The sequence below is a fragment of the Blastomyces dermatitidis genome (assembly GCF_000003525.1).
Source record: "Blastomyces dermatitidis ER-3 genomic scaffold supercont1.1, whole genome shotgun sequence".
NCBI classification, from domain to species: domain Eukaryota; kingdom Fungi; phylum Ascomycota; class Eurotiomycetes; order Onygenales; family Ajellomycetaceae; genus Blastomyces; species Blastomyces dermatitidis.
In genome coordinates this window covers 631,886-644,756 of record NW_025544774.1, presented here as the reverse complement: position 1 = coordinate 644,756, position 12,871 = coordinate 631,886, and the positions used below count along the sequence as shown (strand labels likewise).

The 12,871-nt window shown below is 44.9% G+C and overlaps 4 protein-coding genes across 6 annotated transcripts; 2 read left to right on the top strand and 2 right to left on the bottom strand.

Moving 5' to 3' along the window:
- The first annotated feature begins 118 nt into the window (after window positions 1–118).
- On the top strand, window positions 119–9,552 carry BDCG_00073 (asparaginyl-tRNA synthetase). 3 transcript variants are annotated; one of them, XM_045415580.1, is made up of 6 exons: window positions 119–1,427; window positions 1,561–1,623; window positions 1,685–3,594; window positions 3,689–6,247; window positions 6,337–8,798; window positions 8,971–9,462. In XM_045415580.1, the coding sequence occupies exons 5-6, from the start codon at window positions 7,180–7,182 to the stop codon at window positions 9,095–9,097; spliced, it is 1,746 nt and encodes a 581-aa protein (XP_045279005.1). In that variant the 5' UTR covers window positions 119–1,427; window positions 1,561–1,623; window positions 1,685–3,594; window positions 3,689–6,247; window positions 6,337–7,179; the 3' UTR covers window positions 9,098–9,462. The 3 variants fall into 3 exon arrangements, with proteins under 3 accessions (XP_045279005.1, XP_045279006.1, XP_045271502.1); XM_045415581.1 differs by lacking the exons at window positions 119–1,427; window positions 1,561–1,623 and having other exon boundaries at window positions 2,334–3,567; window positions 8,971–9,552; XM_045415582.1 differs by lacking the exons at window positions 119–1,427; window positions 1,561–1,623 and having other exon boundaries at window positions 2,334–3,580.
- Window positions 3,602–4,204, bottom strand: BDCG_16052 (uncharacterized protein; the record flags this gene model as incomplete). The annotated part of the gene is made up of 2 exons (XM_045425327.1): window positions 3,602–3,673; window positions 4,028–4,204. 2 exons carry the CDS (start codon window positions 4,202–4,204, stop codon window positions 3,602–3,604), a joined length of 249 nt encoding a protein of 82 aa, XP_045279008.1.
- On the bottom strand, window positions 4,270–4,614 carry BDCG_16051 (uncharacterized protein; the record flags this gene model as incomplete). The annotated part of the gene is made up of 1 exon (XM_045425326.1): window positions 4,270–4,614. One exon carries the CDS (start codon window positions 4,612–4,614, stop codon window positions 4,270–4,272), a length of 345 nt encoding a protein of 114 aa, XP_045279007.1.
- A 101-nt stretch (window positions 9,553–9,653) lies between the features above and the next one.
- On the top strand, window positions 9,654–12,225 carry BDCG_00072 (MT-A70 family protein). Its single transcript, XM_045415579.1, has one exon. The coding sequence runs from the start codon at window positions 10,334–10,336 to the stop codon at window positions 11,816–11,818; it is 1,485 nt and encodes a 494-aa protein (XP_045271501.1). The 5' UTR covers window positions 9,654–10,333; the 3' UTR covers window positions 11,819–12,225.
- The last annotated feature ends 646 nt before the right edge of the window (window positions 12,226–12,871 follow it).

Sequence of the window (12,871 nt, the reverse complement as noted above, 5' to 3'; positions counted from 1 at the left end):
TTTCGTCACAGACCCATGGATGCAACCCTCTCCGGGAGGCTTATTACTGAAATGAGCTCAATATTTTGTGCTATCAGTTATGAAGTGATGTTGCAGCTCAGAAATCTCCCAAGCTTGTGTTGACTTGTCAAAGGAACTTGTCCATCCCACTAAACAACAACAACAACAACAACAACAACAACAACAACAACAACAAAAACAACATACAGCACCAATGTGCTAATACTTAATATTTGGGTTCAAGGCCAGTTAGGAAGCGATGCATTGTCAGTGTTGGCCCCCAACAGATGGCTTGGCCTGAATCCTTCCAAAGGTATTATTTCAAACGGGGACCTTTGAGGCTAAAGTGAGACTGGTATCATACTATCATCGTAGCCTCCATCGCGACCTCACTTTGCGGAGGAACCAAGCACACCACCGGGTGTGTCAACAAGGGCCATGCTTCTAGAAGCAAGTCCCCCTTCCCTTGGCAGGGAAATTCCCTGTTGGTCAGAATTGCAACCAATCTCATCCAAATTTGGGGTTCCAGAGAGCAGAATCATTGATTTGTTGTTTGTTGTGCACCTTTTTTCGACAGCATTTTCATAGAACGACGTATTACCTATCCATATTTGTTTCGAAAGGAAATCTTTGATCAATTTTGGTGGCAATAAATTCATACTTCGGAGAATCAGGGTGGAGCAAACAAAAAGACGAAAGAAAAGGAAAAAAGGCTGGTTCAAAGGACGTTTAAAAAGTCTCCGAAGCTAAGATTAGTCTAACAGGGAAGGAAGCAGGAAGACGATTTCAATCGGCTTGATGCCGCTGCTGCGTCCCACTTTTTGATATTCCTTTGCAGTATTTTCTCCTCGCCATGGTCGTGTACTCTACGCTGTAGTTGTCAGAAATGGAGGCCGCGGGATTGCATGATTTCACTTATTTCATGGGTGGAATGAGCTTCAAACTATCTCCAACTTTGCGGGCCATTCCGGGATGAAACCAATGACCACGTACATGTACATATGTAACGAGTGGAGTGTCATGGATTATTGCGCATCTCTAACTGGCAGATGCAGCCAGCCCCATCGTATCTGATGCTATAAATATGCCACAGTGGCTATCCAAGGAGTCATGAGGAGTTTCATTTTTCTCGTTGTCACTCATCCTACCGTGTTTATTCAAGGCGCGCAGCTTTACAATTCCAGCTACCGACTCTGAGTGTAATTAACTAGTTTTTATATCTATCTTGGTACGGTACAGATATCGCAGAGTCACTTAGCTACGTACACTTGAATGAGCCCACGCCCCCCCGCCATGCAAGAAATGCCAAGAGAAGCTCCCTCCTTTCTGCGACATCGATCATCAGCATGTTTAACCATAATAATTAGCTTGCCGTGGCTGGTGCCAAAATTACAAAAACCCATGCCACCAGAAACATAGCAGCTCAGGTACTTGGTTTAGTTTCTTGAGTATCTTCTTCCATGGTAAAAATGCAGGCATGGCGTCGTTAGGATCATTATATTTCAGAGAAGCAAGACGCGGTTGAACTCTTATCTAATCCGATGGACGAGAGTGTTACAGGCGCCCCTACATCTGTGTATATTCTGAAACTCTTCTGACATGCAATGGAAAAATAAATAAAAGGTAGGAGACACCAAGGAGGCTCCATTTTTCCTAATCTACTTACTGAAAGAGGATAATGCAGAAATTTCTTGAATCATTTGGGGCCCCAAAGAATAATAAGACTAGTAGGAAGCAAAGAAGAATGGGGCTGTGATGAGAAGAATAAACTAAAAATAAGTTAGTTTGAGTATAGACAATAGCATCAAAATAGCATATGGTGTGGAGAACAGGTAAAACGAAGAAATACGAGAATACTAGCTCATGGCAATGAGTAATCGAGCGTCTATTTTCTCACGTTTTTCAACTCAAAAATTCTTCAGCATCCTTCGGTTTTTAAAAGCAAGTCAAAGGAATTACGGGGTATTTACGCCGTAGTGCAGATCAAGACTTGCTTGTCCAACTCTTCTGGACAGGTGTAATTCGGTTCACGCATTTCGTTCTTCAATAATCCCTGCTGAAGACGTTCAGCGGAACGGGAGTCACTGAATTAGTCTCGGTTTTAAGGGAAATAAACCAGAAGAACTCCTCCGGCGGCAGACGGAAACCCAAATCCCCGAACAAACTCGGGTTTAACCAAAAGCGAGCACCCTAGGAAACGGGGAATCCTTTTTGCAAGTTGTGGGTAGTCATTTTTGCATACTCCTCCAAAAATTACTAGCCAAAGACAAAACAACCCCCTTCCCCACTCCCCAGGGCCGGCCTTTGAACTGGTTTAAAAGAAAGTTAAACGAGCGGTGATCTGCCAGTTCTTAAACTTTCAGACGAACCCCCTCAGAAAAGCGTAGCAGAGAACGGCCCTTCATCATCACATTGTTAGTCAGCAGCGGTATGGTGACAAGAGGGCCGGCGGGCTTTAGGTGGAGCTTTCGTTCGTCTTTTTGTGGAGAGATAGACGCGCAACTTTAGCTTGGATGATTGTCCATGCCGGGGCCACGCATGGATGGAGCGCATGCGGTATCAAATGAACAGCGAGTCTGAGCGGGGGCTATCCGGCTTGTGATTCAAGGGTGACCAACCAGAGAAATAGACCTAGAATTTCCAGGATAGGTGAAATAAAGAGTTGGGCTTCGAGCATCAGTCAATTGCGATCAAAACTCGCATAATGAGAAGTGCTTGCGGCGCATCTGGAGTATGTGACCTTGCCGAAGAAAAAGAATGGTCAATCCAAAAACCGTGTTTCGCTCCTGGTGCTGCTCTCTTGCAGGGGGGGCTTTTCACTCCCAAGAGGCTATATTTCACCTGTCAGGAGTTAAGTATGAAGTAGCAGGAAGCTACGCCTCCTATCACAACATCGTCAGTTATGTTGCAAAACGAGAGCCCTGGGCCCCCCGTTTTTGTTCATATCCTCCGTGCATCTAAGGGCGGAAGATAGCAGACAACGAGATGCCCCCTGAAGATTTGATTTGGATAGCTCGTGCACATCAAAAAGGACCTCACGAGTGAACCCAAGATTTTCACCTTTTCCCCGCCGTCCAATGCTAGCCTTGCCTCAAAATCCATCCAATGTTTAACAACAAGCGACCCGCAGTAATTATTGGTCACGTGATTGAATTCGGACCTGCTGGCTTGGTAGCAGCCAAAAGCTCCAGTCCCAGTTGCATATTTTTCTGAGTATTTCGACTTTTGAGTTGATCGTTTCACCCCTTTTTTGAGCTTTCATTTTCCTTACTGGTGGAGGGCTATTACAGTGTATTTTGTGTTTCTTTGTTCTTCTCGTTTGTTTCGTTTATTTTGCAAAAGAGCCGCGTATTTGTTTCTACTGAACAAGTAACGTTATTTCAACCGACTTCCGGCCTATCCTTGAGGGAAGACACCTCCTCGCAACAAGGGTCCATATTATGAAGTTTGAGGATGAAGTTGGGGGTTCCAGTGATTCGATAAGCTACTGTTACACTTCAAGGTGTAGCCGCGCGCCGGAGGGTGGCTTTTGCCATTTGTTGGCTGTCCATGTTGCAGGGGCTCCAAGTCTGTCCAGTCTGTAAATCAACAAGCGCATGTCTCACGGACACTTCCAATATGCTTCGAAAGCCAACCTATGTGTTCTCATTTGAGCACTTTTGCTGACACCTTGCTGGAATTTTGTTAGCATCGTTGCCAATGCTGGCCCTCCTTGCCAGGCTGGTCAGTCAGTCCCGTATCAAAGCTGCCAAACCCCTGCGCTGAGTGCTAGTGGACGATGGTATGGATTTGTCAACTTTAATATGCAGGAAGCCCAACAAGTCAAAACCGTGCCGCGACCCTCTTTGCAGAGGCCTTCATTTGCTTTCGGTTCCTTTAGTTACTGACTTTTCTACCACTTTTTCTTTTTCGCGTGCTGTTTCGTATAGAAATGCAAATGGACCCTGACAATTATCAGACCAATGTATGTCCCCAAATCGAATGCCATGTCAATATTTTAGCGCCCGGATTGCGGTATTTCATTTACTGCGGCGTTCTTCATTCCCTTCCAGACCTCGCTTGGGTGATGGGCTGGGAAAATCCACTTGTGCTTGAGGATTGTCGGCCGGGGAATGCAGGCCTCGAGCCGCGAGGCACAACGTACACCCTGGCCTTCGAATTGTGGTTGGTCTTCAAGAGTCCACTTTTCCTTATCCCAGACCATGATGCCGCAGTGTTTCTGGCAGCTTGCAGCTTGCAGATGGATGGTTTATTCTTTTTTTTGCATGTTTAACGCTCCTCGACCTTGGAGATCTTTTCTGCAAAGCTGATGCGTGTTTGGTCACAAGATACTCTGTATATCAAAAAATAGCCGACCAGGTGGCAGTGCAACCATGGTAATTCCGGGTTCAGCTGCCAACAAAATCGAAAACGAGGCAAGCACCTCTTGGAAGCCCAATGCACAGAATTGGATTTGGCAGGATCCTGCAATGCTAGTATCTTCGGCATCTTAGAATTCCGCCCGTAAATTAGCAAATCTTCAAAATTAGGAGATCCACCAACGCGCCTGTCAGCCAATCCTGACCGCTCTTCTTGAGCAAGCGCTGGCATTCCGCTAGAACGAAGATCGTACATGTCCACTAGTTATCGTTGGCTCGACCTATTTACATTGGCCCACCTCATCACCCTCTAAGGCTTTGACTACGTGACAACTCGCCTGAACGAGCCCTTCGGTGTTTGTGATTAATCCGGGGTTCTAGTTGAACCTGGTTAGAGAAAAGCTGAGCATGGTTAGAAAAGGAAAATCAAAAACTCTACTCATGTCACTCCATGTCAACCACATCTAAAATACATACACACAATAGCTTCTCCGGTCTCAAAACACCAAATACTCAACACATACAGTTATATTAAAGATAAGAATTATAGAGGAGTGGAGTTACTCTCTAGAATACTCAACTGAAAAACAATTTCATCTTTTTTAAATATATCAGTATTGTGTTGTGTGAAGAAATCAGTCTATTAGTGCATGTGTATTTTGGATAGGGTCTTGGTTCTAGACATGATCTGGGTTGATTTTCTAACCATGTTCAACTTTTCTCCAACCACGTTCAACTGGATGCCATGATTAATCTTTTCTCTTTAATGATTTCCTTTAGCGGCATGTTGCAAGGACTCTCTCCAATGAGTATGTAGAGTCCACCTCTCGCCGAGATTATTAGACGGCGCAGATATGCCATACTTTGCGGCACAGCGACCACAAATCCCCGCCTAGCGCACCATAGTTGGATTCTGCTTTACGCTGTAACTGATCGATCAATCCAGGTCTCTGAGTGGTGGGCGATTTTGCGGCATGGGACAGATGTCACGGCACGAAGGACTCATCGTACGCCCGTCCGAATGTTTCAGGGTTTTTTTTTTTTTTTTTTTTTTTTTTTTTCCTCCCCCATAGGCGCATGATACAATTCGACCATTCCTTGTGATTTGAACAACACCCAAATACCCGCCCAACTCAGGCTCCTGGAACCTCTTTTGATGCGAGTCTATCTCAAGGATCTGCCAATTCCTCTGACCTATCCGGGTACTAGCAAACTGTTTGTTATTGTCGGCATGGGGCGCGCGGGCCCAGCCATGAACCATAATATGGCATATCGGGCGAGAGAGGCACTTCATTACTCTCCCTATTTGCCCAAATTTAAAAGAGCAGGGGGGCCTCAAACACGAACCCCCGTCAAGGCGTTGCTCATTGTTCAGCTTGTGGCCAGGTTGTCGATGAGATTTTGCGTCAGTCGCGTTTAGTTTAGAGCTGCTCTGTTATTTTCTTTTTTCTTCTGTTGGCCTTTTCTCCTTTCGCACTGGCTCGCCTGTCTTCAGCCCCGATTACCCGGCCATCCACTCCCATTTTAATGGCGATTCACTTCCTAACCCATAATGTCTCTCTGGGCTAAACCTCATTTCACGAAGCCGAGCTTGTTCTGACGCGCCCATCATCCATTCCTCCACATTCCTTTCTTGCCCTCCCTCCCACTGTCTGATGGACTAGTTTTTTCTCATAGAAGCCAAACAATTGTGTGGAACAAAATGCGGCTAAAGTCAGCGTGCTCCTACATCTAATGCCTGTTCTACCAAGCTTATTCCATATGCATAATGGTATTTCTAGGCCCTCTGCATGTGGGAGGGAATGAAGGATGCATGTTAACCGCTGGATGCTGGACTGAAACTGAACAATCTTGCTGAGCCTCGTTCATTAAGTTACCGAATAAGCATGGTGAGTCGGAGAAAAAAGTACCAAACTACGGACTGTAGTGTGACTGTCATATCTATTTTGCTGTTTCTTTGCTTAACCCGTCTTTTCAGGGCTGGGGTGGAGATGATTCCTAATTTTAACCCTACATTAAGTATCCGTACACACGGTGTGTATACTTGAATAGGACACCTCCGAAACATTGGTTCAGGTCTAGAGCAACCCCCTTCCTATGCTCTGTTCCCCACTGCATCACTCTTTTCCTTCGACCTTTGCACATGACATTTCTCCTGATACATATTTTTGCCCTGAGGCTGCCTGATACTGTACGCTCCTGAGAAACTAATTTCAGAGTCACCATATACTTCATGAACTAGGTTGTTGGGTCTAAACTGATGCGTCGTTCCGAACCCATATCGCCCGCCCCTCATCGTACTTTGAGCGTAGCCATATTGTCAATTGAAGCTTTGTACATCCTGCTAGCAGGACTAGCCCATGTCATTCAACGATATTGTCAATGGCCAATTTTAACACTGAATTTTTTTTCTTCTTCTTGGGCTTCCCCACAACTACGGTACCTTACCATCGCCCCGTTGCTGTAGAAGCTATTCGAGGGTTAAATGCAATGTCAGAGCGTACATTTGGGCTCATCACTGTACATTCTTATCGCACATATAATCATGATTGAAATATAAATGATAACATCGTATTCATTGTAGTTATCCCCGTTAAGATATTTTCGTACCTGATAGGACTGTTTCCCACTTTAGATATGGCATCCAGCGTGGAGGGGCAATTAGGGTTATGACTCACATGACTTTTGCTCCCCGCCTCAAAAAAAAAAGCGAAGGTAATGACAGAACACTCACCAGCGCACATTTAACTGACAAACAGCAATAATTTTTCGCGCAACTTATCTTCTAGGTTATTTTGATACCCAGAGGCGCCATACAACCATGGCAGCCTCCACCGCAGTTCTCGTACATATCGACGAAGATGTTGGCAATGATGACCAGACCGCAACCGGAACTGAGTCTTCCCCTTACAAGACTCTAGTCTATGCTTTCCTCCAACAGCCGCCTTCAACGCCAGATATTCATTATCTGACGCGCAAATCGGTAACACGTCCTATCAATGAAGGTGAAGACCCTTCTGTGCGATTGGAATGGAAGCCCGCGACCAAGTCCGCGCTGAAAAAGGCCACCAACCTCTACGAACAACGAAAGAAGAAAGCTGCAAAGGAGAAGGAGCTAGCTATTCGCGAGAAAGAAGAGTTAGAAAAGCGGAAATTAGTCCTCGAAGAGGCTAAGAAGGTGGTCATCAAGGAAGATGAGTCGCTACCCAAGCCACTCAAGATAAGATTGAACGAGACGGACCCCGCCAAGATCAAGCTGAGACCGAGTGACGGCGATGATACCCCTGGCACCCGCGTTCGTGTAGTCGGACGGGTCCATCGCCTAAGATCGCAAAAGGATATGATGTTTGTGACGCTGTCAGATGGGTATGGACTACTACAATGTATTTTCTCAGGTGATCTGGTCAAGACCTACGACATGATGACTCTGACCCTAGAAACATCGATTGCAATCCATGGAGAAATGCGAGCAGTACCGCCCAAGAACCATGCGTATGATGATCGCGAACTCCATGCGGACTTCTTCACCATAATTGGTCGTGCTGCTGGTGACAAGGAGGCTATTACTACGCGTGTTGCTCCCGACTCGGATCCCCACACTCTCTATGACAACAGACACCTTGTGCTTCGAGGGGAGACTTCATCCTCTATCATCAAGGTTCGTGCTGCGACCCTTCGAGCTTTCCGAAAAGTGTTCGAGGAAAAGGGTATGCTAGAAGTCACGCCCCCATCGATGGTGCAAACTCAAGTCGAGGGAGGAAGCACCTTATTTGAATTCGACTACTATGGTGAAAAGGCCTACCTGACCCAATCCTCCCAATTGTATCTCGAAACCTGTCTTCCATCCCTTGGTGATGTATTCTGCGTCTGTCCATCCTTCCGTGCAGAGAAATCTCTCACCCGCCGCCATTTATCCGAGTACACTCATGTTGAAGCGGAACTCGACTTCATCAGCTTCACCGACTTGCTTGATCATCTAGAGGATATGATCTGCCGTGTTATTGACACCGTTCTTTCAGAGCCATTGATTGCGCGATATGTCAAGGAGCTCAACCCGAACTTCATACCACCATCACGCCCATTCAGGCGAATGAAATACGCCGAAGCAATCGAGTGGCTGCGTGAGCACGAGATCCTAAACGAACAAGGGAAACCACATACATTTGGCGATGATATTGCTGAAGCTGCAGAGCGGAAAATGACAGACATGTTGAACGTGCCAATCTTCCTTACTCATTTCCCCGTAGAGATTAAGGCGTTTTACATGAAAAAGGACCCTGAAGATTTACGCGTTACAGAGAGTGTGGACGTACTTATGCCAGGTGTTGGCGAGATTGTGGGGGGTAGTATGAGGATGGAGGACTGGGATGAGCTGATGGCGGCGTATAAACGGGAAGGGATGGATCCGTCGCCATATTATTGGTACACCGACCAGCGAAAGTAAGTTGTAGCGTTTTGCTATTTGTAAAACCCTTGTTGCCTACAGCTGCTCCTCTGTGCATGGCCTTTTTTCTTTTTTTCTTTTTTTTTTTTTTCCTTAGAAGTTTTTTCCAATCGTTGACTGAGCTTCCTTTCAACCCCTCGTGCTAACTTTTTACCCTTCCTAAACTAGATATGGAACCTCACCTCACGGTGGTTATGGCATTGGGCTTGAGCGATTCTTAGCATGGATGTGCGCGCGCTATACCGTTCGCGAATGCTGTCTCTATCCACGTTTTACGGGACGGTGCACGCCATAAACATTTACCCGGTTTGTGTTTTACTAGATCTCCTGAAAGCTATGAGATTTTAGATCATGCAAGTCGGATCTTCGTGCAAGTAGAAGAAACATGTGAAGCTGGTCGAGGCGAAGAAATAGAGAAATACTACCATTTATTAACAGCTTACTATAATATGAGCCTCTAGCTTATTTAGTCTACCCATCCTAGTCCCGCCATATACATGGCTAGATAGATAGAGCTTAGGTGCATGGAAATATATGAGCTCGTTCTTCACTTTTCCCTTTGGTGTCATCCATTTCGTTTCGTCGCACAAACTATAGTTCCCATTCCATATTTTCTAACAAGGCCCTAAGTCAATGTTAAAGAGGGAGGAGACAGTTCACCTCATATTTAATTTTCCTCTCCATCGTGGCATGGTATATGCGTGTTTAAGGTCCGAAAATACTCAATAACTTAGTACTCTTAGTTTTTGCCCTTTGGCGGGGTGTTGTAGGTAGGATTTTGCCGCGCGCCAGCGCTAAATTTGCAAAATTATTTTGAATTTTGTAGGCTCGGACCAGCTACCACAGAGTACAGTACTCCTCTCAGTGGCTTCTCTCAGTGAACTCACTCCTAGGGCTCATTCTTTCAAGGGCTCACTCCTAGGGCACACTCCTAGAATGTCTCTTGGCACTGTTTAATGTCCGGGGTATTTGTTTGGGATTTATATTCTTAAGTCCATCCTGGGATTGAACCCATGCATGTTGACCACAGCGGGGCTCACGCTTAACAGTCTCATAACCTGTAGGCTACTGGGGCAAAAGAGCTCAGTCACCACCAGCGCACTGCTGGTAGAAGGGTCGATCAACCCGGGACCCCCCAACAAATTTTTCGTTACCACTAGCGAGGGCGCGCTTATATCATTCTGGGATTGGCTGCAGGGGTCTCTCTAGCTCATTCACTAGTGATCGTCTGGCAATTCCCAAGAACCTGAATGTCAAGTCCCGAGAGCGCGGCTAGCCGGCGTTTAAACGCGCTTAATTTGAGCCTCATCTCCTGCCTGCCTGTGGTATTTCGGCAATACATCACCCTCAGCCCTGCCACTTATGATTACGTTCAACAGGAAAGTTCAGAGTTAGGCTGTGGAGGAATTGGGGCAGGAACCATCTCCTGGCTGGTTAGCTGGTCCGTTGCTGATTGACCAAAGAGGGTCCCCGCTGATGGTTTGCGAGAGCTCGGCGTCAATCTAACTATCAGGGACTGCAATTCGAAGCCATGTCGGAGCTACAGGGCTGCACGTCAGCAATTCTGTACCAAAATACCTCTAGGACAGTGACCTTGATCGATATTCCTACTTCCATTGTTGTCGCGCAGAGACTCGCAGAACATAACAGCAACAAATTGGAGCCTAGCACGTTCAAAGATGGTGGACCTATCTTACTCTCCTGCGACCCTTTGCAACATCCATATCCCAAACCACCAGAACCAAAATCGGAAAAGTCTCGCAATCGTATTTTAGCTCAAATACCAAGTTCTCAACAACGGTTTCATTCAGAAATTGTGCCAATTATAAGCAACGCCCTTCAGGAAATTCGGGAGCGCCATCACGCTAATTGGTGTCTCCCCAGACATACGCGTTTGTCTAACCACGTTGTACAGCAAGGTGATAGCGATCTCCACGAAAGAAACGAAGGTGTTGCAGAACTTGACCAGGAAGAACATCCTCCAAAGCGTAAGAGGAATGATCCAGATGCGGGAAGTCCAAGCGTGAACCTAGAAGAGCCAACTTTTATCTCTACAAATAAGGTACCTTCTCAGAGCTGTTGTTATTCTGCTCTCAATGAACCTCCTCTCATACTTTCGCCTGGCATCAATCAAGTTCCAGGTTTAGATGAAATCCAAGGCATAATTGTCCAAAACCCCACGCGTGTCCGGACCGTGCTGAATATCAAATCTGAACAGCAGCCATGCACTACTACTGGTAACGGATCTTTTCCTCCAGAATATATAACTGTCAACATTCCTCCGGAATCTACATTTATCAATTGTCATCTTACTCCACCAACGAAATCTCACCCTGGTCCCATTCCTGCGCTCTCGTCAGATACAAAATTCAACTTCATTCTCATGGACCCGCCGTGGCCGAACCGCTCAGTCCGCCGCTCCTCGCATTACAAAGAACACGCCGGGCCTCTTCAACCAATAATCGAGGGAACCCTACGAAATCATCTTCATCCACAGCAAGCCCTTGTCGCAATCTGGATTACGAATTCGTTAAAATCTCGTTTCGCTACGTTAAATGCCCTTGATGCGGCAGGCCTACACCCCTTTGAAGAATGGGTCTGGGTCAAAACCACCACTGACGGCCAGCCTGCATGGCCACTGGATGGACTATGGAGAAGGCCATACGAAGTGCTAATTTTGGCACACAGAGAGAAGCACGTCGCCGAGGACAACAACGGCGAAAGGCACACTAATTTTTGTGAAATAAGACGCAGGGTTATCGTCGCAGTTGCCGACATTCACTCCCGGAAACCAAACTTAAAGGAGTTGATTGAAAATATATTCTTCTCGTCGCCAGCGCAATCGTGCAACGGGACATCCAATGATGAGGAACGGCACCTTACTGGCAGATACTCTGGTCTGGAGGTTTTTGCTCGCAATTTAACTGCTGGATGGTGGGCATGCGGGAATGAAGTTATTCGATATAATTGGAAGGGTTGGTGGGCTGAGAAGAAGAATACAGAAAATGATGCTTAGCACATATTGATACCTTATTCGTCTCCCCGTGCATTGAAGGAGCAAGCGTCGTGCGAGCGTTTATATATATTAGTAGAGTAAAACATATATTGCGTGACGGGTAATTCATGAGGGAATTCATACCTGCTGTCTAGGAAACTCAAAACAAATATAATACTCCACATAGTATACATATAGAATACGACAAACCCGCCCTTTTTTCTTGTATATATCATCATATGTTGCAAACGTCTTGTCATTCCCATCTCGCAGGGTAAATCTGTATTAACCACCAAAGGCGTCTCGGACGAAGAAAACTTTAGACATTGCAGGCACATAGTTGAAGATCTGACACTTACTCAGCAGTCTATAGTGACAAATGTGTCAAATGAGTATTTTGAAGGTCTTTTTAGTGTAAAGGCATAAACACACATGAATTAACGTGATCAACCACTCAACGCCCGCTTACACCCAACACCCGCCATTTCGCCATCACTATGATGAAATATTTTCAACAATATCTCAACAATACAATTAGATTTTAAGGTGATATATTATATGATGAAAATATATATAGAAAATTACATATAAAAATATATAGCTAATTCTATAGATGTTTATTTAACTTAATAACTCACTCAGAATATGAAATCTTGAGTGAAGACAGATTTAGTAAGTAAGTAGTTATTAAATTAGTAAAGATTATATTATTATCAGATTTCTTTAATAGTGAATACATAAATATTCTGATAGAGCTCTGATAATATAATTTAATCACTCTTTATAAAATTAAGAATCTACTTTTCTGATTAGAAAGATGATTTTTAAATTCTTTAATTCTTTTCTTATTTAACTGTAATTACTGTTATACAGTAGCTTATTCTTTCTTCTCTTTTTACTCTTGAGTCTTTCTTACATCTCTAAGCTTCTTTTTAATCTAGTATTAAGCAGTTCTTATAGTCTTATTTATAGCTTTTTACTACTTTACTATCTGATAAGTTATTTCTTACTTTATTCTCTTCTTTATAATATTTATCTTCTTCTATGTAGCGGGCTAGGCCCGATTGATAGATT

Bases quoted from the DNA above. Each gene is read 5' to 3' on its own strand.
- BDCG_00073 (XM_045415581.1), top strand. From the start codon at position 7,180: ATGGCAGCCTCCACCGCAGTTCTCGTACATATCGACGAAGATGTTGGC. The intron at 8,799-8,970 runs GTAAGTTGTAGC...TTCCTAAACTAG, and splicing joins TGGTACACCGACCAGCGAAA to ATATGGAACCTCACCTCACG.
- BDCG_00072 (XM_045415579.1), top strand. From the start codon at position 10,334: ATGTCGGAGCTACAGGGCTGCACGTCAGCAATTCTGTACCAAAATACC.